Genomic DNA, 22,645 nt, shown 5'->3' on the forward strand with positions numbered 1-22,645 from the left:
CATCATATGTCCAATAATAAAATAAGTTATATCTTTTACCCACACATAGACAATGAGGCTGTGTTTCACAACTTATACCATCACCATCATCCAAGACTTCAAGGACATAAATCTATCTAAAATTAAGCATACTTCTAGGAATATATAAGACAAACCATAATGAGATTTTCTTTTTTTAAAAGAAAAAAGAAACCAATAAACCACCATGGGAGAAGATTCTTGTCATTCCTTGAACTCATAATCTCTTTTTCTCACAGAGGTACAAATACATGAAATATTAAAAGAAAAAAAACAGGTAAATTAAATCAAACAACAATAATTGAACCTAAACATATTCTCATTGTCATCTGGATGACATGCATAAGGTTTCTTGCTATCCCTTTCCTCACCAGCACCTTTGATAACAGCCTTGTGATTCTCAAAGTTCTTTGAGAATAGTAACCACTACAGTAACATCATCGGCTGCTATAACCTTTCCTCCAACAATTCCATTAAAGCTTTGACCTAAATTTGAACAAAAGGAAATCGTAAAAGAACAGTTATGGTCAAGATTAGATGGTGATGATAAAGATGAAGAAGAAGCGGAAAGGTTATTATTAATGTAGGTTCCGGTGAGGGAAATCAAAGTAAAGGGTCCAAAAACAACGAAAGTAGAAGTGTCAGGAAGAGTTTGGCAGAGAGTGGCTTCCAAGATAGACCCAGATGCACATTGCACTGTGATGCTAACTTGACAATGGCGCGCAAATTGGACCACGGCCTCAATAACATCAGAATTTTTCGGGACTTGAATGAAGATGGGTTTCAAGGCAAGATCGCTATCTTGGTTAATAACGAGGGGTATTTTTGGCTTGTTCTTGGATCCAAGGGGCCTACCACAACCTTTGTTTGAGGATGGTGGCATTTGGTGAGAGGAAGATCCAATAGAATTATGAACAGTGTATTCTTCGGAGGATGGGGGAATTATAGTACTTGGGTTAACCATTGTTGAAGGGTAAGAAAGATGTAGTCAGATTTGAGATGGATAAAGGATGTTGAAGGAGATATAAAGAATGCAAAAGAAACAAGGGCAGAGAAATAGAGAGAGCGTTTGTTAATGAGAATGAAACGGTTTTGTTTTTTAAGAGAGTAGTTCTATATTTTTTAAGATAATCGAGATGAGTGGGGTCCACAAGGTTAAAAAGAGAGAAAATGTGGTCCCATCATTTGTCTTATCTAAGGATGACAGTTTCAAGGGGGGAAAAAGGTTATAGTATTATGAGATTATCAAAGTGGGGTTGTGAGAAGAAGAAGAGGCCGAGGATAGGGGAATCAAGGTACAAAGCTCACCATTATTGAGGGTGATATTTGTAATGGATGAAAGGTATTGAAAGTGATATTAAGATTGAAGGACAAAACGAACAACGAAGTAATATAAAGAGAGAGAACGAAAAGCAAATGATTTTGTTTGACGTTCCTTTGTTTGAATACTATGTAGTAATCAAATAGAGTAGTGTGGTTTTCTAAGAATACCGAGGAAATGGATTAGGTCCCCAAGTAAGTTTAAGTCAAGTAAGAAATAAGATTGTGGACCAATTACATGCCTAATTTGAAATGTAGTTTTTGGTGAGAAAAAATGTTTCGATAGTAGTATAAAAGGTGTGATCATTAGATGTAAAATGGTAGAATGAGGTGGAGTATATAGGATATAAGGTAATAAGTTCAACCATTTTGAAAGGTGAGATTTTAAATGGATAATGGATATATTGGAAGTGATATAGAATGTGAAGGATAAGAAACACAAAGACAGTAAATGAGAAGGAAGTGGTTTTGTTTTTATATTTTCTCTGTAGGATAATTTAACTTTCAGTTTTATTTCCAGTTTTATAAAACACGTCCTTGTCAAAACAATAAAAGAGTTTCTTTATTTCCAGTTTTATTTTTGTATTTTTAAGACAATTTTTAGATCTTTCAATTTTACACTGATATATCATAATTCATGCCGTAAAAGAGTTTCTTTATTTATATTTAAAATGACGCTTTAATATTAGAAAGGTAAAACAATAAAATGATACATCATTGTTCTATTGACACAAAACACGTCAGAATATTCTTGGCAAATATTTATATTAATCGGCATTTTCTTTTAATAGTGTTAGTGAATGAAAACATTGGTAAACCTTTCAATTAAAAGATTAGTAACTAAAAAGATTTTCTTCAAAAAAAAAAACTAAAAAGATCAGTTGGACCAAATTAGTAGAAAAGGGGGGTGGGAGGTCAAAATAAATGCCAAAATTATTAACATTTACAATTTTGAAAATCTAATTATGTCAATAAATACCTGAAATACGTACGAGTTAATATGCTTATTTATTTATCTAAAGTTACCTCAATAATTTTCTAACTCAAACTGCATTAGGCTTAGTTTAACTCTATGCACTTGGACATCCACAATTCTCAAAAATCTTCTCTAAGACTGAAAAGAAAGCCTGTACTTCCTGCGTTAATATCAACCACATGACAAGATCCTCCTAGAAGAACTAGCTACGCCATAGGGAAAAACAACACATACCCAAAACAAAATTCTACATAGAAAGCCCAAAAACAGAACAAAAGTGGCAGATCATTTTCCAGCACCAGCAGATGGTTTTGGCTTCTTGACTATCAAAACTGGGCACTTCACGTTCTGTGAGCAGTAATTGCTCACACTTCCAAGGAAAGCCCTGTAACTCAGGTTCCCAAAACATATTTCACTCTACTATTCACACATATATTCTGAAACATAAATAAAATTAAAGAAACAAACTAGGATACTTTGGAATATACTACTAAAATTAATGAAATAATAATCAAATTTAGTAATGGAAAATTATTTTTCCCTTGCTAATTCTGATATCACAAAATTTAAGAGACAAACTCTTAAAAAATTATATGTAAATTAATTATTCTGAGAGTAACTTGGTGCCTACCTCTTTACAACTCCATAGCCGTGGCTACCCATGATTAACAAGTCAGCACCTAACTTTTGAGACATATCACAGATCACATCCCTTGGGTCTCCACTTTCTACCCGCGTTTCCACCATGACCTATTCAAGACTCATAATAAAAGTGAACTAGAACTAGCTAGAGAAAGAGCATGATGATGATAAGAACAAGATAGATAATTGTTGAATCTCGAAGGGCATATAGGTCAAGACAAAACTACGTACACGCTACACTTTATCATCAAAACAAAACAAGTCAAGTGGGACAAATGAGCAACATACGTTTTGGAGATCTTTACACAATTTCTTGGCTTTCTCTAACACGCAATCTGCCACTTCTTGGCTGTACTTCTCGATGGCCGCACTTATGTCCGGCGAAAACAAATATCCTGAAATTAACCATCCTAACACCACCGCTTTAATTCACCAAAACTGAAAGAGAGAGGAATATGTAATACTAACTCTTTTTTTTATATATAAGAAACAAGTTATGGTTTAAAATACACTAAAACTTGATTCATATGAAAACAAGACTTATATTAAAAATTAATTCTTATAAAAAGGACCCGAACAACTAATGTTTTCTACGAGAAATAATGTTGTTTTAGTAAAAATAAGATTACTAAAATGATAAAGTTATCCTTTTGACGATAACCGATTAAAGTAAAATAATTGTGTCAGTTGATCTAATTATAGAAGAACGCAAAAAGAAAGAAAGAAAGAAAACCTGGAGTTTCAGGATCATCTATCCTGCCAGTGGAATCTAAGGGGGAATAAACGGCATGAGGGGGCTTGACGTAAAGAAGGATAAGGGTATCTCTGGAATTTTGGAAAATTACGTTCCTGAGGCTCCAAGAAAGAGCGTACATGCTCTCCTCGCCTTCGTCCACCGCCACCAGGACCCGCCGTTCGAATCTTGCCGTTGCTTCACTCATTTGAAACTGTCACAGGTTGAGTTGTTACTCAACAAGAAACAAAGACAAGTGACTCACGAGCTTTGACCAGTCTAATGGTATATGAGTAACTTTATTTCATCGGAGTAATGATGAAAACTACAAACCAATTCTTGGTCTAACTTTTTTCTTTAATCAATTAAAACTTATGGTTACTTTTAAGATATTATTAACAAAACTGGCAAACATAAATGTGCATTAAAAACTAATTTTTATAATAACTTTATATAAAAATTTTATAGTTTATTAATTTATATATTTTAGTTCATTACTCACTTTGTTTTGGTGCAGAAAAAAATCATTCAATATATATTTCCTCATCTCTCAAAAAAAAAAAAAAAATTGTTGCATACACTTCGTGTATGAGTATCGTTACCCATTTAATAATAGCTTGGGAACTAGCTCGTGGTTTATGGCCAACTTGAGCAGTGAAATATGTTATTTGGTAGAATCTGTTGGCGGTGTCAAGGTTTGCGCTTCTGGTTTTTATTATTTCAACTCGGTGGGCCTTTTGAGATTACTGTTTTAAAAGAGGAAAAAATTAGTATATTATATTATTATATATATATATATATATATATATATATATATATATATATATATTTAATTACACATCTACTTCTTATAATTTTTAAATTTATTAATTTTATTTCTTATAATTAATAAATAAATTTTTTAGTTCGTGAAATTTAATAAGTAAATCTTTTAATTCCTAAAATTTATATTTTAATTTTTAAAAGTTTTATGCTGTTAAATTTTGTTAACTTTATTAATTAAATAATTTTAATGGTAGAAATCTTTTAAGAATTAAAATATAAGTTTTAGGAATTAAAAAATTCACTTATAAACTATATGGATTAAAAAAGATAATTTTAAAAATTATAGAAACTAAATAAATAATTAAATCATATATATATCAATATATTATCACGTAATTAATAGATAATATTATGACTTTAAGTATGAAGTTATGGGTTTAATTCTTGACTTGTGTGTATAGAAATATTCATTAAAAAAGATCAATCAATGAATCTTAATATATCCAAAAATTAGTCTTTAATTTTAGCTAAAAAATACATTGGTTCACACAAAAAAAATATATAAACATTATAACATAATTAACAAGTAATTTTATTTGATTTGGAATTTCAATCTTTAAGTCTAAACGTATGAAAAAACATATTAAAAGAAGTTACCACTTTAAATGAATTTTACTATCTTGAATTATTATTCCTTAATTCTCAACCAAAGAACATTCTAGGTTAAAAAGAACTTATATATTTTTCTTTGACTTAATTATATTTTTTGTTCTCACATATAACATAATTAGTTCCATATTTTGATTGCAAAAATTCATAAACATTTAAAAGTTGAGCAAATATGGCATTGCATGAAAAATATTAATTTTTATTTGCACAAAAATAAATTAAGGTGAATTTACCTTTGGTTCGGTCACCTAAAATTCTCAAGAGATAGGTGAGGTGAATGAGAATCCCCTCACAATAATATGCTCAAATTTAATGTTGTCAGATCTTTATAGGGAGGCCAAAAGGAATATATGGCATTTTAAGACCTATTTATATAACACAGGGTATGGTAGGTCATAAATTAAGAAAACATTAAGAATTGTGAGTTTTTTTTTTAAAATATAGGTATTTGTTGGAATTATGAGGAATAAAACTTATTTTACTTGTACTAAAATTCTTGGAGGAAATAAAAAAAATCATAATGTTTGCATCAAAATTAATTTTTGATTGGTTATTGGCTGGAGTAAACTTAACTCCATAGTTATCTTATCAGAAAAAGTTAATTGTGTGGTTATTTTGAAAGAGAACATCCTTTGTGAATTTATCAATAAAACAAGAATGGAACTCCCAACTTGATATTTGGACCATTTTATAGTTTATTTATATTTGTATCTTGAGTGAATTTTATCAAATAATTTTTTTTATCTTAAAAAATACTTAACATTAAATGTATTTGTCATTGAATGCAACAAATACATTTTCCTTTGACCATATGAAATCCAAGTCCACTCCATTAAAAAGAGTTAACAAATCATACAAAATGAAGGATGCAAAGTTCGATTTTTTTTATTTTGTTTTTGCAATTTAAACACTTTGTAATTGAATATATATATATGATAAAAATATAATAAAAATAAAAAATGAAAATTTATGTACAATACCCATTCATTCATACTTTATCCTTAAAATCAACATGAACTTGTTTCTTCTTTCTCTTTCATTTATCTTCATGTTTAACATTCAACATAGTAAATACTTCATTTGCATGGAATTCGAGAATCACACACTAACACACACTCATTGACACTAACATCACCACTTACAACAAAAGTCAAACAATAAAATAAGTTGCACCTTCAACACAACATATAGATAGTGTGTGTAGTAACTTTTAATTACCATCATCATCATCCAAGATTCCAACTAGATCATTCTAAAAACCACTATGGTTACAAAAATAACTAAAGACAATACATAATAGGAATAACAATAATAAACTAATAAACCATCATTGGAAAAGATCCTTGTCCTCTCTTGAACTCATAATCTTTTTTCTCATAAACGTAAAACTATATGAAATATTTAAAAAACACAAAGAAAAATAAGTAAATTAAAATAAATATCATTAATTAAATCTAGATATTTTCCAAATGCCACTTGGATCACATGCATTATGCTTATCATTATCCTTTTCATCACCACTGTCATTGATATTAGCCTTGTGATTCTCAAAGTTCCTTAAGAATAATAACTACCAGAGTAACATTGTCGACTGCAATAGTCTTCCCTCCAACAATCCCAGTAAAACTTTGACCTAAAATTGAACAAAAATAAATCCTCAAAGAACAATAAAGGTCGAGATTGGATGACGATGATAAAGATGAAGAAGCAACATAATAGTTGTTATTAATGTAAGTGTCAATGAGGAAAATCAAAGTGAAAGGTCCATAAACAATGAAAGTAAAAGAAGTGTCAGGAAGAGTTTGATAGACAATGGCTTTCGAGATAGACCTAAATGCACTTTCCACTTTGATTCTAACTTATCATCGACGAGCAAATTGGGCCACTACCTAAATCACATTAGAGTTTTTAGAGACTTTGATGAAAATGGGTTTTAGGGCAAGCTCATTGTCTTGGTTAATCATGAGGGGTAGTTTTGGTTTGTTCTTAGAGCCTAAAGGCCTATCACGTGTCTTATTTGATGGTGGAAAGTTTTGGTTAAAGGAAGATCCTATATCAATATGAAAGGTGTTATCTCTAGAGGAAGAAAACGAGGCGACAAATAATGGAGTTACAATACTTGGTTCAACCATGGTTGAGGGTGAGAAAGATGTATAAGAGATTTGAGATGGATAAACAATATTGAAGGGTATATAAGGAGTGATGATAAAGACAAAGATGAAGAAATATATATAGTAAGTGTGTGGTTATGTTTTCTAAGAGAATAGTTTTAATTTTTTTTAAAAGGACTGAGATGGACGGGTCCACAACTAAGTTTCAAATAAAAAAACAAAAGTGTGGTTTAATTGTACACATTATTTGAGGATGGCATTTTCAAGGGAAAGAAATATCTGATAGCAATATAAGAGGTGTTGTTGTTAGAGGAAAAAAAAGGTGGATGATAATGGAATCAATGTATCGAGCTCAAACGTTATTAAAGGTGAGACTAGTAATGAATGGAAGATATTGAATTTGATATTTAGAGTGAAGGACAAATAGAAAGTTAAAAATGTGAGGTAACAAAAAGTGAAATATATAAAGAAAATAGAATGATTTTGTTTGATGTCCCTATGAAGAATAATTTACACTAAGCAAAGAGAATAACATGGTTTTCTAAGAGTTATGAGGAAATGGATTGGATCCACAGGTAAGGTTCAAGTCAAGAAACAAATAAAATTGGGGTCCAACTACATGTCTTGTTTAATAGTTGTGGTTTTAGATGAAAGAAAGGACCCAACGGTGGCATGTAAGGCATAGTCATTAGAGGTAAAAGAGAAAGATGAACCCTTGTTAAGGGTGAGAAAGATATGCGATGATGAAGGATATTGAAAATGTTATAGAGAATGAGTGAGTTAGAGAAAGACAAAGAAATTAAGGGAGAGTAAAGGAAAAGGAAAAATGGCTTTGGTTTGGTCCTTTCTTCAATAGATAACATTAAATTTTTTTCCACTAAAAGTGTTTTTTTTTATAAAAAGATTAGAAGTGTTTTTTTTTTATAAAAAAAGACTAAAAGTGTTATGTGGAGTTGTTTCTAATTATTCATTTAAAAAGTATTTTCATTTATTAAATCATTTAATTTTTGTTTACTTTCTTCCTACTACAATCACATATTGTTTGACTTTTTATATTTTAAAACATTTGCTTTTTAATGTTTTTAATTTTTTAAAATAATATTTAATTAAATATAAAAATATTAATTACAAAATAAAAATATACACTATTAATAAATGAAGTCTTTAGTATAAATTTTGTATATTAAAAAGTCTTTTTAAGTGTGTTAACTCCATAATAATATTACAGTATTTTGTAATTCAAATGTGATGACTTTTTTTTAATAGAATACCTTGAATTTTAGCCCAAACAAGTTATAATTCAACTTTTTTTAATAATATTCATTAATGACATAATAATGATGTTGATAATCTAATAACTTGTTAGGTGGTTAAAGTAACTAATGAGATAAGCACATGTATGTGTGTGTGAATGTTGTTAGTTGAATGCAATGATAAAAAATGGTGATGAAAAGAGTTTAGAAAACTTTGATGGATCAAAATTTAAATTTGAGACTAAAAACATAATTTTTTTAAAGAACCAATAATATAGTAAACCCAAATATTAAATATAAAATAAAAGACTAAATATGTTTTTATTCATTGAATAATTTTTTAATTTTGCATTTGATGGTTGATAAACTTTTGACTTTTGGCCTCTAGTTTTTTTTGTTTACATTTCATCCCTACATTATGTTAGTTTTATTAAGTGGTTCCCTAAAATATTTTCAAAATTTTCTTTTTACCCTTGTCGTTGCATGGAGTTAGTTAACTTGACATGTAACCGTTTAATGAAAAACATACCGACAATCATGATAAAATAAACAAATTAGGAATCAAAAGAAAAATTTTAAATATTTAAGAGACCACTTAACAAATTAAATAAATCAAGGACCACAAGTCAAAAAAAATTTTATTAGTGCGCAAATGCAAAATTCAAATTTTTTTCTAAGGATAAACATGTATTTAAGTCAAAATAAATATATATACTAATAATAAATGAAGTATTTAGTAAAAATAATTATATGAAATTTTTTTTAATATATCCTAATAATAGAAAAAAAATGTTCTTAAGAGGATTAATTCTACAATATTGCAATTATTCTTGGTTCAAATGTGAAAAAATTTATGTTTTAGAATGTGATTTTTCTTTAAAGAAAGATAGCCTTGAGCAAACAATTTTTTTTTTATCATTCAAGAATAAAAACAGAGAACGAACAAAAAGAGAGGGTTCCTTTAGCATCAGTAGTAAGCACATAGAGAGGGTTCCTGCCTGGACTCAATCCCAGATTCCCAGTTCTTGAAATCTTCATTCATAGTCGCACCGCAAGTCCGCAATCATGGTGAGCAAACTAAACAATATATTTTTGGTTTTTGTATTTTTAGTTAAACTTATTTTAGTTTCTATAATTTTAAATTGATTAATTTAAGAGTTTAATGTCTGTATGGACTTATGGTATAAAATAATTTTATATTATTATTTAATTATTTTTTTTATCATATATGATGAATTATGATTAAATAATGGTATAAATTTTTTTACACTATTATTATATAATCCTTTTCTCCTAATTTAATTCTTGTAAAAAAAAAAATTAGTTCTTATTCTCATTGATCATTAGTGTGCTTAGACTAAATACACTTATTTTTTAAAATATAAAAACTAGATTGATCAATTTAAAACTACATCAAATAAAACTAACTTTGAACAAAAGTACAATATACTTTACCCTTAAAATATACTTTTAAATTAACTTTAATTATAGCATTTACTTTAAAGCATAACATATATGTATTTGACACAATTTTTGTACGCTTATAATTATGTTATTTCCTTTTTTTATTCATAATAAAAGCATGCAGTATAATATGAAAAAGTCAAATTTATGTGATTTAATTGGATAATGAAATAGCTTATGAAATATTTATTTTATTTATATTTAAAATAATATACTATTTTTAAAAATAATTAATTATATTAAATTGCATGCTAGAATAACATTATTTTATTAAAATATTTTTATTTATTATAATAAAAGTTAAATTCACACATAATTAGTTTTTGGGTGAATTAATAAATAAAAATATCATTAAATAAAATAGTACTCCGATCCGAACCGGGTGAGGTAGTGACGGGTCTGAGACTCGACCCACCTATTAAAATTTGCAAGTTGCAGCAAATAAACGACTCTGATGCGAACGTAACCAGGCTCTGGTTTTGCGGTTAGGGTAGCTCTTTCTACTCAAAACAAAACAAAACATCAATTTCTGTTTCAGTTCGCGGAGATCAATATTTGTCGCTGAGGTCGATCGTCGATAAAAGGCAATGTTTTTGTGGGATTGGTTTTATGGGATTCTAGCGTCGCTTGGCCTGTGGCAGAAGGAGGCCAAGATCTTATTCTTGGGCCTCGATAACGCTGGCAAAACCACCTTGCTTCACATGCTCAAAGATGAGGTTCCTCTTCAATTTCTTTTCCCTTTTTTTTGTTTCCCCAATTGTTTAATATTGTTTTTTCTTTTGGATTCGTTAATAGTGGTGGATCTGCCCTTATTTGCTTTTCATATTCCGACGCTGGTTTTAATCTATACTGCGAACATTATCCGGTTAGTTGGAAAAAATAGAGAAAAAAAGGGTTATTATGTTTTTTATGTCTTTCTGAAAGAAATATAGCAGTGTTACTTAGACACTCGAATGAACATAATTTATTTGCTATTAGATGTGGAGCCCTTTGCTTGTTTTAGCAAGGCATGTTGTTGACATAGACTTGTTCAAGTACTCAGCTTCCTTACATTACCTTGCTCTATGCATAATTGGCTATTGACATTTTTGGTCTATTGCATTCTCATTGGCATCGAACATCTGATTAAATTTGATTGGTTTTTTCTATTTTTGCACTGTGGATTATTTTCTGGTTTTGGCAAGCAAGACATTTTGACCGCAAGTGTGTACTCTTAGTCTATAGTAGGTTCCTGAAATTGCCATGGTCTTGGTGTGATGTTTTTTTTATTATAAGAGTTGTTTTTGCAGAGATTAGTCCAGCATCAGCCTACCCAATATCCTACATCAGAGGAGTTGAGTATTGGGAAGATCAAGTTTAAAGCTTTTGATCTCGGGGGTCATCAGATTGCTCGAAGAGTTTGGAAAGATTACTATGCCCAGGTCTCTCCCTTTTACTTTTTTTCCCTCAACATACTTTTGTGGCATGCATAGACTCAGATAGATTATCTTAGCCACGCATTGCATAGACTCAGATAGATTATCTCTAGATATATTGAGATCTTAGTCTTGCTCCCCAAATGTTTTTTTTTCTCTCTTGTTTACATGGCTAGACATGATTTGGTCTTTAACCGAGCCAAATGGTGTTGTGTGATTCATGTAGCTGTCCTTACATAAGGGATAAGGATTTTTTTGTTGTTGTTGTTTACATAGCTAGATATGCTAATATGTGTTGGTAGTGATAGCAGTTATAGACTGCATGAAGGGTTTCACTTAGAAGCTGTTAGATAAAAAGTAAAAAATTCTTGTGTATAATTGTAAAGTAAAAACTACTCTCTGGTGCAGAATGTTCTAAAAGATTAACATGTATGTGACTAAGAATTTATGCCTTCCTATTTTATATGTACTAGTTGAAAAAGAGGCACTTCATGCCTATATCTTTATTTTAAAAATAGAAAAAAAAGTAATTAAAGAAAGTAGTGGTAGCAGTGTTTTTAGGGGAAGTGACAGTTACATCTTGAAGGTTTAGGAAGGAAATAATAATAGTTATATATATTAAAGGGTAATTTAAGAATAAGAAATGTGCACACCAAAGGAGGTAATTGCCTTTATTAATAGTTATAGATTAAAAAACAATGTTTATTACTTCATGGTGATAGCTTACTGATAGTGCCATTTTCTCTTAAGAGGGCGTGCTAAAGTATCTGATATTCTGATAAAGATATCTGCTTCTGATGACTGGAGCAGTTTCTGATTTAGTATTGTGATATTTTAACTAAACCATTTTTTCTTGACCAAGATCTATTATTATTTTGCTGTTTATTTAATTTTTATGATCATGAATAACTTGAATCCATCTTTGATTCAGGTGGATGCAGTGGTGTACTTGGTTGATGCTTATGACAAGGAAAGATTTGCTGAGTCAAAAAAAGAGCTGGATGCTCTACTCTCTGATGAATCTTTAGCGAATGTCCCTTTCCTTGTCCTTGGGAATAAGATAGATATTCCATATGCTGCCTCTGAAGAAGAACTGCGTTACCATTTGGGCCTGACTAACTTCACCACAGGCAAGGGTAAGGTAAATTTGTCCGACTCAAATGTTCGTCCCATGGAGGTATTCATGTGCAGTATTGTGAAGAAAATGGGTTATGGGGATGGTTTCAAATGGGTTTCCCAGTACATCAAATAGTCCGTTAGCAAGAGATGGCTTGGTATCTGATTTCTAGAGGTTTGTTTTTCTAGTTAAGATTTGGAGGTGTTGTTGGTACGAAATTGCAGTATATTTCAATTTTATTTATATAAAATGACTGGGTTGATTTGTGGTGATTGATGATTTTTTAGGTGAAAATTTGAGGTGGCCCGAATTATTACGCATGCTGAAACTTGTTTTCTACATTTACGTCTGCAACAAAATAAAAGAAGAATTTCTCTTTGCTTAGTATTTGTTTGAGATTTGAGACAAATGATCAAATCAGTGAAGGGCTAGATGCATAAAATGAATGTCAAATTATTGAAAACATTAAAGAGACAACTAATTTTGACTAAATATTTTTACAGGAATAGTTGGAATTAAAAATTACTTATTGCCACATAATTTTTAATTTAGAAGATAGTCAACTAATGCTTTCTTCTTTTGGGTTCGAAAATGTTACGCAACTTTCATTAATAATTTTAGTTGATTTGAAATATTACAGTAGGAAAAAGAGTCCTTCAAATTATCACATTTTTTACGTATTGGAATTATACGTTACTTGCTATTGTTTCGATTTTTGTATATTACTGAGTGAATGAATACATCAGAAGACAACAGCAATACGAGTGTGAAGAAAAAAAATTGATGTAATTTGTATATCTATAATATTAATAATTATTTACTCAAATTTTTTATCTTATTTTTATTTCTGTATTCTTTATCTACATATCATTTATCACATTTTCTAACTATTATTTCTATTTCGATTTATCCCAAAATGTGTTGAATGAATTAAGTTATTGCGCGAGTTAAAATTGAAGGGGATGTAGCTCAGATGGTAGAGCGCTCGCTTAGCATGCGAGAGGTACGGGGATCGATACCCCGCATCTCCAATTTGATTTGCATTTTTTATTCTTCTGAAAAATTCTCTCTCCATTTTTATTCATTGTAAACTGATCTTAGAGGAGATGATTTGAGCTCTATCCCAGCAGGCTCACGGACTCACGGCATAGCAATGGCAATCATAAAACAGAATGTGATGCAAGGGATATAATAGTAATTTTAATTGATTAAATTATTTGAGCTCTATTTTTATTTTGCAATCAATTATTTGCCTTTCATAATTAATTATGTAGTAATTTTAATTGATTAAATTTACTCAGATGACACAATCTGCATCCAATGATGCAAGGGATATAATAGTATTTTACACGTTTATTAAGTTTTCTCCTTCCATTTCACTCAAACCAAATCGTTTTACACTTACTATTATTTTCACTTTATTTCTCCCATTTATCTTAAAGTCAAATAACTCAACATTCTACTTTATTTTCACTCTTTCTTTTTTCTAATTATTTTTCTTATCACAACCAAGCAACGTTAATCTATTCATCCCCATGCCTTTTGTTAATATCCTCACCTTATCTACCATTTCAGTGTCTCTATATAATACGAGAAAAATCTCAATATTAGCATATTTTAGAAAACAATTTCATTATTTTAAAATTAAATAACTAATACCTTATTTGATATCGTATATAATGATACTCATACACTCCAATTAGAGGTGGATTGTAGTGGATGAAAGAGAAAGAGATTGAGGAAGAAAAATAATGAGAAAATGATATATATGAAATGTGATGATGGAGTGAAGGTGAGTAGTAAAACTATAAAAGAATGAGATTACAATTATTCTTATTTCTCATTTTACATTTTGTATACCCACTTTTCAAAAATGTTCTCCAATATCGAAAGGGACAACAAAAGTTGTCTTACTTTTGATGTACAAAAAAAAAATAGAGAATGAGAAGAAATAACCATGGCAAATGCATGTTCCAGTAGGCTGGCAAGAATGTTGAGCATGTGTTAAGCATGCATAATAGAACGATCATTCAGAAGAAAGCCTACTGCAGTCATATTTCTAAATCAAAATGACCATACCCACGAAAAGCTACAGTCCAGTATAGAATTGTATCGAATGTTCATAATTGATTTCCATTAGCTACCGCAAGTTGTCACTTCTCAGAGCATAGTAGAGACTACAAATATCAAGCTTGTATAATACATCAGGTTAGCTATCAGAAGAAATGTACATGAATCAACCGAATCACATGACTGAATATAACGCAATGCACCAGCACCCATACTACTGTTTGAGCAGCCCAACTATTTAACTATTCACCACAGAATAATCTTTAAGCTACACCCAAAATCGGGCTGGAAGATACGAGATTCAGCTTATCATTGCAGAATAATTGTTCCAAAATTTCAAACACAGTTTAATCCCTCATGCAGAATGCAATCATTTCTTGTTGGATGACCGGAAACCTCCAAATCCCATCATGGCAGCAACATCAGGATCAATTTCAGGTTCTTCAACTGCCTTCTCCTTCTGAATCCAAAAATTAAACACGAGTTATTAACTGCGGGGTTGAATTGGATTAGGATTTCAAAATATTTTTAAAAAGTTTTTTTTTTATAAAAAATCTAATGATATTCAATTAAAATTTTTAAATACTATAAATAAGTTATGTGATATTCAATTATGACTTTTAAGATTTTTTTAAGAAAAACAATAAAATTTGACGGTATTTAATTAGGTTTTTTTTTGTAACTTATAAAAAGTCTTTTGGTATTAAAAACATACAAATTTCGATGGATTATTTTTTAAGAAGGATTTTGATTGATTGTTTTTAAGAAGGATTTCGACAAATTTCATTGAACTTTTTAGTATAAAACATTTATTAAACAATCTCACTCAAACTCTTATCTTGCTAGATTTTATTCTTTCTTTTACTATTGATTACTAGATTTTCTTTTCTCTCATCACACATACCCTCTTCTCTCAATATTTTTCAAGATGCTTGTGTGATATATATTTTTCCTCTTTTGGAATAAAAAAATATCAAATATACTCATTCCCTTTGCACTTTTCCCATTATTGTCTAAATTAAATGAATGTTTGTCTTATGTACTAAGACTAACCATGCTTTTCTTACACTAACTATGCCCATCACCTGTTGGATACAATGCTTTTGTTATTGTCACCTTTAATTTCATCATGCACATAATTCAATAACCTTCTAACCAAATTTTCATCCTCATTACTCTCTTCTAGTATATGCTTATTATTGCATCTCATTTAAATATATCATTAGATTTATCCTGAAATAATTGTAGTAATTAAAAAAAACATGAAACCAATGTATAATTTTAAATCTATTGTTCAAATCCAAAAGTGAGAATGAAAATATGCTATTGCAAAAAAGATTAATATAGGAGAGCATTAAGCTAGAATTAATATAGGTATTAAAAGATTAAAAAAATTATATTGATTTTACTTTTTTTTATTCAAACCTCTTCATTTTTTATAATTTCTTTTACTAACTCTTGTAATTATCGATATGTTTTTAAAAATTTAGAGAATCCCTTCAAATATTATAAATCTATAAAGTCATTTCAAATCTCTTAAATTTTTATGATATAAATTTACTAAAATCCAAATTATCATAAAAGTCTTATAAAAAAAACTGATAAATCATAATATTTCTATATAATCTTTAAAATCCATAAGAATTTTTTATGTTAAAATAGTCTTTTCAAATAATTCAATACACCCCCTAAGTTGTGAAAAAAAGAAGCAATCTTTATTTGTTAAAATAACATTAAAAATCATTTTTAGAAAGATGGGTGCAATTATTAACGGTTAAAATAAGTAAATAACATTAGAAAAAATAATAGTACTTGATGGTAGTGGGATATGGTAAAGGGAGAATAGAAAAAAGGTTTATTCTAACCTATTGCCTATTTCTAACTAAAATTAAACTATACACACACTTACCTTTTCTTTTTTCTTTTCTCGACGCAGTCGCTTTCTTTCTTCCTCTTCTTGCTGCTGTTTTAAAATCCGCTCATCAAGATCTGTGAAAAAAAACCAAGTCCATCTTAAACAGTGGCAGGGATGGCAATTTGGGGGTGGGGGGTGTTGGGGCCAGGTTTGGCCCTCCTCATCCCTGCAAAAGGCGAGGTAAGTCCAGGTATAAAAAAGACGGGTTTGAAATTTTAACACCCGTCCCCCGTCCCAGTCCCCATTGAGTTTTATCGGGTTTGGGTATACCCACGGATAACTCACTGTACTCTTTTTTACAATTTTACTTTACTAATATATTTTAATAAATTACATATTAAGTTTTTAATTGTATTTTAATTCATACAATATATAAATATAATGAATAACAAAGAAATGAAACTTAAAAAATTAATAATTCAATTGTATTTTTAGTTAAATATATATTTTTGAGTTTTTTATTTAATTATTTAACTATTAAGCTAATTGATTTATATTTTCAAAAATAATAACAATAAAATCTTTAATATATATTATGTATATATATGTTGTGACAAAAAAATTATCAAAAAAAAAAATGTAATAGTGGTGGGTACGGGTATAATTTGACACCCATCTCCATCCCCACTTAAACAGTTTGGGTAAAAGGGTAATACTCGTACCCATACCCGATCAAAATGGATATTTTCCATCAAAGTTGGGGTGATACCCACGGGTATGGGACTATTTGCCACGCCTAGTGGCGGATCTTGGTGTGGACTTCTCTTATCCAAGGCTTTACCTTGCTCTGTGAAGCTGCCAACATCTTTACGCTTCTTAAGAACTTCAAATCGTTCCTGAACCTGTGTTTCATCTAACGGTTTACTACAGTCATGCAGAGGCACATATAAAAGAATGGAAACAAAATAACACACAAAGGCACAGTCATGCATGCATGCCAAAGGTATTGGATTTATCATTTGACTTCATAAGAAATAGAAGGCAATATTAAGTTGCACCTGTTCGAGAGAAGCACGTTCTACTCGCATAGACATGCCTAAAGCTCTTTGATCTAAGGGACAACATAAGAATGAATATGAGCAAACCAAAAGCAATTAAAGAAATTACACAGAAAAAATCAGAGGAAAATGCCAAAAGGACTACATACGTTTCTTTCCATTAATATGATCCAAGTAGTTTGCAGAGTCCTTTACCACACACTCACAAACTGAGCAGTAGTATCCAGCCTGCAATAAACATAATTAAATCCAAAATTTGTACATGATCTGTGTAACAAAAAGATAATCCAGATAGCAAAAACAAAAACTGTGAAATCATTTAATAAGTCCAATTCCTAGTACTTCTCGATACATATACACAAACTCACACGCCAACAAGGTTGAAAATTTCCTCAAGCCAGAGGCAGTGACGATTATAATTTCTGGGCTCTACCTCTTCCATCTTATTTCATGTGTTGTGTAGTTACTTTAGTTAACCTCTCACTAAAATCAGATACTAATAAGCCCAGTTGGGGTCTCAAAACTAACTAAAGCCATAATTCAACTAAACCTGGGAACTGTGTGCAATTATTGCACCAAAAGGCATTCTCATGGGTCACACGAAAAAGAGTGGAGAACGTTCATGGGTATTGAAATTGACAATGGCATACATTTCTAACAGTGCTATACTATAAATTGCCATCCTTTACTAAGCTCATGGGTCACAGGAAAAAGAGTGGAGAACGTTCATGGGTATTGAAATTGACAATGGCATACATTTCTAACAGTGCTATACTATAAATTGCCATCCTTTACTAAGGAGTGTTCGGTAATGTCTTGGGTCTCCTCTCCTTACTCTCCTGGAAATTAATAGCCAGAATTATGGCAATAGTTAATTTTTAGGAACATATGTTACAACAAAAACAGTTTATACATGGCTAGACATGAATGAAACAGATATTTGAATAACTGTATCACTTGGGGTTGAACATGAATTTGTAAAACTTTGAAATTCATTAAAAGAAGTGCCCCTATGTGTAACTGCATGATTTCATCACTCTCATCCTAAACACTTAATCACACGTAACACACATCCCCGGATAAAACAAATTACGGTCATCCACGGGAATTCGAAATTTGACAAGAAGTCGAAATGAGAAAAGAACAGCATTTTTCTAATCCAAAAAGTGCCTGAATACAATAATGAATAATCAGTGATAACCAGAAATCTAAACAAAATATGAAAAACTTGAAAAACAGGTACCTGCTGACTTAGCGGTGCAACCGGCGTAACAACCTACAAAAGATTGCATGTTATCAGTACGACAGTACAAAAGAATAGCAGAACCATGTGATAAAATTTTGGTACCAGCTGTGGATGTCATGTGACCCCTCATGACCTATTATTACATTCGATGCTTATATATATTTCAGAATCCTATACATGTTTGGCATTCATTTAGAACTACTAGAGCATTGAGCTTAGTGTTCAGAGTGGCATACCTGAGTCTTGCCCAAGCGGGATTCAAGGTCCACTTCATAATCTCTATGTTTCAAGGGCTTCCTCTGCACGGGAGGACCTTTACCTGCACCAATAAGACGATGTTAGTTGTTACTCAAAGCAAACACAATTCCAATTCGATCACGAATTGCGTGACTTTTACCTTTAGGTTTCGCTCGACCTTCTTCCTCCTATTCAAAATCAAACACACACAAGCACAACTAAGCAACCTAAATTATTCAAAAAATCAAAAGCAGAAATGGGCATATAGAAGGAACATTGACAAGGCACCTGTCTCTCGCGCTCCCGTGCTCGTTCCAGATACTCTTCTCGATCAAATTTTCTTCTGAATGTGTTGTCGACCCCAGCGACCTGATTCAAGCTAATCATGTTAATAATTTGAAAAGAAAAAAGAATTCTCCAAAACCATCGACGGAATTCTGCACTTACATTGTTGCTGGTGTTAGACATGGACACGAGCAAAGAAAATATAGGCAAACAAATGTAGAAGCAGTTACGATGATCACCGAAGCTGTTTGATAATTGATTGGAATAAAGGGTACAGTGAGAGGCTAATATGAAACCCTAGTTGAAGGCTTGAGAAGGAGGAAGGATTCACAAATTGTTATCAAGTTTTATATAATACAATTTTTCGTTGAACAAAATGGGTGTTTGGTCTAGTGGTATGATTCTCGCTTCGGGTGCGAGAGGTCGCGAGTTCGATTCTCGCAACACCCCATTTTTCTTACTTTTTTAAAGTGCATCTCATTTGTTAGTCGCAATATTGTTTGGAAATGTCATTTGGTGTGGTGTGGGGGGGTGTGATTTGACTTGTAAAAATTATTTATCAAATTCAGATCAAACCAATCTTTTGTATTTTTTATTTTTATAATTTAAAAAATTCTACTATTAAGTATTAAAAAATGCTTAAAAAATTTATTATTAATGAAACAAAACTTAAATAATAACTAATTCAACCATCAATATTATAAATGAATAACAAAAGTTTTAACAAAGTAAAAGTCTAAAACAATAATTGTTTTTAAGTTGAATAATACTTAAATAATAACCATTCAACTTAAAAGTAAAAATACTACATAATATTTATTTATAAGTTTCAAAGATTGAACTTTACAAAAACACTACCATTTTGACTTAAAATTAGTTCAAACCAAACAACAAAATTAAGTGCAATGTGGTCTGATTCGGATTAAAGTATTTATACAATCTAAAACAAACCAAACCAAATATTTGTGATTTTGTTTGATTTGGTTTCTACAGTTTGAAAATTTTGTTAGTAAGTATTGAAAAATACTTTAAAAACTTGTTATTAATTGGACAAAACCTAAATAATAACTTGTTCAATAATCAAGGATATAAATGAATAACAATTGAACTTAAAGTAAAATAATAATTATTTTCAAGTTGAATAATGCTTCAATAATAATCATTCAACTAACAACAGAACATAATACTTGTTTTTAAGCGGTAACAAGTGAACTAAAAAAAAAAATAGTAAAACAACATTCATAATACTTGTTTTCGGCCATAAGAACTTAGAAAATAGATATCCAACAATAAAACACTAATTGCTATAATAGTTTATAGGGAAGTCACGCTGCTGTTTGGTTTGGTTTGATTTTGGTGTGCCAAATTGTAAATCAAACCAAATTGCATAGATTGAAAAATACCAAAAACAAACCAATGACCATAGATTTTTCAGTTTCTCAAGTCGATTTTTGATTTTGTGCTCGGTTTGGTTCTGTTTTGAACACTCCTAATTACAACAATAGTTTCTAAGGGTGTTTGCGGTTGAGTTTGGTTTGATTCGATTTTTGTTTGTTTTTCGGGGTTTGAAAAATAAAAAAAACCACACCAATGACAATTGATTTTTCCGTGAATTTTAATTTTTTGGTCGATTTTTAGTTATACGCTCAATTTAATTAGGTTTTGAACACCTTTATTTTTAAGGACAAAAAATGTTATGTACCCAAAATAATAATAAAATTATTACATAATTGTCAATTTTACATGATCAGTATGTATGGTTATTAAAAATTTAAAAATAAATATAAAATTTATAATTTAAGAATCCGAGGAAACTAAACTTTTCTCTTCATCAAATGTCCCCTAAATAAAAATCTAGACACTGCATAATATTAATAATTAATAAATTTTTATTACATAAAGATACTATGTTCTATTGATATTTTTAGTGTATACAAATTTGTTGAGTAGCAAATTCAATAAACAAAGTTTCAATTTGCATATAACAACAACGACAAATCTAGAGGGAGTTGTATAGTCATGATAATAGTTAAAGTTAATCAATGTAACATTGTGTAAATTTAATTACGATGACCATAATATTTAAATGGTGAAGGTGATAATTACTCAAATTATATAAAACTAGTTGTATGTTTGTTATAATTATGATAATGATTAAAGTTATTATCATTTAAAAAATAACAGTTTTAATTTTATGTGTAAAAATGATAACTGAAAATTTTGAGTTAATTTGATAGTCAATTTTAGTTAAAAATGATTATAATTTTTTTACTTTACAATTATTTTTAATGAAATAATAAAGAAATTGTTATCTTTACAGTTTTTTTTATTAATAGAAGTAAAAAAAAATAAGATTTCAAGTGCATTGGAAGAAAATTGATGCAAAAATTCGAAGAAAAAGTTAAAAATTGAAGCAGTTATCTTAATGCACAAGACAGGCCTAACACGTCTCCTCGCTTTGCCGTTTGTTCACGTTTAGCGACACAAACAAAACCCACGAAGAAGTTCAAATACGCGCTTAACACGAAAGCATGCTCTAAGCACGAGGTCGCGTGGAAATAAAACTAACTTAAGCCTATAAAAAGAATAGGATGTAAAGGGAAAAGACACCAATCCGTACACGCATACACACCGGGACATAGAGACTTAGATCTCTCTAATGAATACATCCTAAGCCTTATCTCTAATAGGAGAAACCCTCTATCTATATCTATGTTCATTATCCCCTGCTATTCTTTTATCCATCCCTAATATAACTCTTTCTTATTATCTATTTAATGCAATATTGATTCTATTGCTCTTTTTTGTGTTTAATTGTTTATTATAGTCTGACCATCCATATAGTGTTTAGGGAATAATGCATTGAAAAATGATTATTTGCTAAAAATCCAGGAAAGAATATCTAAATGAAATTATTGCTAGAAATATATTGATATTCGTTTAACCTATCTCGTGCATCTCTAATCTTAATGTAATTTATTATTTTTATATTTGCAAAAATTTTTAGAAGAAAATAATAGATAAATTAGGATCTTCATGCGGGAAACGAAAGATAGAGTGTCTTAACATGTGATTAAAAACAGAGATATCATTAGATAAAGGATAAAATTATTAACATTGCATCACAAATAGACATACTAGACCCCAATATATTTGTATTTTGAATTATCTTTTTATCATCACCTTATCTCTTACTTTCTTTTTCATTTAAATTTTGTTATTATAAATTTGGATTTGCATAAATCTAAATACAAACAAAGTTGTTGTGAATTCAACACTTAAACTTTCTACTACTTATTACTTAAGACAATTTGGTACGCTTATAAATGAGTTAAAAAAAATAATACATATTTTATAAAAATATTATTTATTTAAAGTCGGACATTTAAACAATTAAACAATTATAAAAGA

At 29.9% G+C, this 22,645-nt stretch overlaps 4 protein-coding genes, 2 non-coding genes and 1 pseudogene across 7 annotated transcripts; 3 read left to right on the plus strand and 4 right to left on the minus strand.

Moving 5' to 3' along the window:
• Window positions 1-188: 188 nt before the first annotated feature.
• On the minus strand, window positions 189-1,634 carry LOC114407545 (AT-hook motif nuclear-localized protein 17-like). The gene has a single exon (XM_028370683.1). It carries the CDS (start codon window positions 980-982, stop codon window positions 419-421), a length of 564 nt encoding a protein of 187 aa, XP_028226484.1. The 5' UTR covers window positions 983-1,634; the 3' UTR covers window positions 189-418.
• A 689-nt stretch (window positions 1,635-2,323) lies between these two features.
• Window positions 2,324-4,236, minus strand: LOC114407546 (universal stress protein PHOS32-like). 2 transcript variants are annotated; one of them, XM_028370685.1, is made up of 4 exons: window positions 3,690-4,236; window positions 3,245-3,351; window positions 2,946-3,064; window positions 2,324-2,699 (listed from the first exon to the last, which is right to left on the minus strand). In XM_028370685.1, the coding sequence occupies exons 1-4, from the start codon at window positions 3,895-3,897 to the stop codon at window positions 2,600-2,602; spliced, it is 534 nt and encodes a 177-aa protein (XP_028226486.1). In that variant the 5' UTR covers window positions 3,898-4,236; the 3' UTR covers window positions 2,324-2,599. The 2 variants fall into 2 exon arrangements, with proteins under 2 accessions (XP_028226486.1, XP_028226485.1); XM_028370684.1 differs by having other exon boundaries at window positions 3,245-3,366.
• Window positions 4,237-6,670: 2,434 nt separating this feature from the next.
• On the minus strand, window positions 6,671-7,255 carry LOC114405331 (annotated as a pseudogene).
• Window positions 7,256-10,385: 3,130 nt separating this feature from the next.
• LOC114407548 (GTP-binding protein SAR1A-like) lies at window positions 10,386-12,764 on the plus strand. Its single transcript, XM_028370687.1, has 3 exons — window positions 10,386-10,667; window positions 11,241-11,372; window positions 12,298-12,764. Exons 1-3 carry the CDS (start codon window positions 10,539-10,541, stop codon window positions 12,616-12,618), a joined length of 582 nt encoding a protein of 193 aa, XP_028226488.1. The 5' UTR covers window positions 10,386-10,538; the 3' UTR covers window positions 12,619-12,764.
• A 677-nt stretch (window positions 12,765-13,441) lies between these two features.
• Window positions 13,442-13,514, plus strand: TRNAA-AGC. Its single transcript has one exon. It is a non-coding gene; the product is annotated as a tRNA-Ala (tRNA).
• Window positions 13,515-14,585: 1,071 nt separating this feature from the next.
• On the minus strand, window positions 14,586-19,555 carry LOC114407549 (zinc finger matrin-type protein 2-like). Its single transcript, XM_028370688.1, has 10 exons — window positions 19,397-19,555; window positions 19,238-19,318; window positions 19,110-19,137; window positions 18,949-19,031; window positions 18,710-18,742; window positions 17,616-17,694; window positions 17,467-17,519; window positions 17,250-17,310; window positions 16,463-16,542; window positions 14,586-15,013 (listed from the first exon to the last, which is right to left on the minus strand). The coding sequence occupies exons 1-10, from the start codon at window positions 19,415-19,417 to the stop codon at window positions 14,924-14,926; spliced, it is 609 nt and encodes a 202-aa protein (XP_028226489.1). The 5' UTR covers window positions 19,418-19,555; the 3' UTR covers window positions 14,586-14,923.
• Window positions 19,556-19,612: 57 nt separating this feature from the next.
• On the plus strand, window positions 19,613-19,684 carry TRNAP-CGG. Its single transcript has one exon. It is a non-coding gene; the product is annotated as a tRNA-Pro (tRNA).
• Window positions 19,685-22,645: the final 2,961 nt, after the last annotated feature.

Source organism: Glycine soja, chromosome 3 (assembly GCF_004193775.1).
Source record: "Glycine soja cultivar W05 chromosome 3, ASM419377v2, whole genome shotgun sequence".
NCBI classification, from domain to species: Eukaryota; Viridiplantae; Streptophyta; class Magnoliopsida; order Fabales; family Fabaceae; genus Glycine; species Glycine soja.

Bases quoted from the DNA above. Each gene is read 5' to 3' on its own strand.
- LOC114407545 (XM_028370683.1), bottom strand. From the start codon at position 982: ATGGTTAACCCAAGTACTATAATTCCCCCATCCTCCGAAGAATACACT.
- LOC114407546 (XM_028370684.1), bottom strand. From the start codon at position 3,897: ATGAGTGAAGCAACGGCAAGATTCGAACGGCGGGTCCTGGTGGCGGTG. The intron at 3,367-3,689 runs GTTTTCTTTCTT...CGGTGGTGTTAG, and splicing joins AGATGATCCTGAAACTCCAG to GATGGTTAATTTCAGGATAT. The intron at 2,700-2,945 runs GTAGGCACCAAG...CCTGAGTTACAG, and splicing joins GGCTATGGAGTTGTAAAGAG to GGCTTTCCTTGGAAGTGTGA.
- LOC114407548 (XM_028370687.1), top strand. From the start codon at position 10,539: ATGTTTTTGTGGGATTGGTTTTATGGGATTCTAGCGTCGCTTGGCCTG. The intron at 10,668-11,240 runs GTTCCTCTTCAA...TTGTTTTTGCAG, and splicing joins TTCACATGCTCAAAGATGAG to AGATTAGTCCAGCATCAGCC. The intron at 11,373-12,297 runs GTCTCTCCCTTT...TCTTTGATTCAG, and splicing joins GGAAAGATTACTATGCCCAG to GTGGATGCAGTGGTGTACTT.
- LOC114407549 (XM_028370688.1), bottom strand. From the start codon at position 19,417: ATGTCTAACACCAGCAACAAT. The intron at 19,319-19,396 runs GTAAGTGCAGAA...AGCTTGAATCAG, and splicing joins TGTCTAACACCAGCAACAAT to GTCGCTGGGGTCGACAACAC. The intron at 16,543-17,249 runs GTAAAGCCTTGG...TTTTTTTCACAG, and splicing joins TGGCAGCTTCACAGAGCAAG to ATCTTGATGAGCGGATTTTA.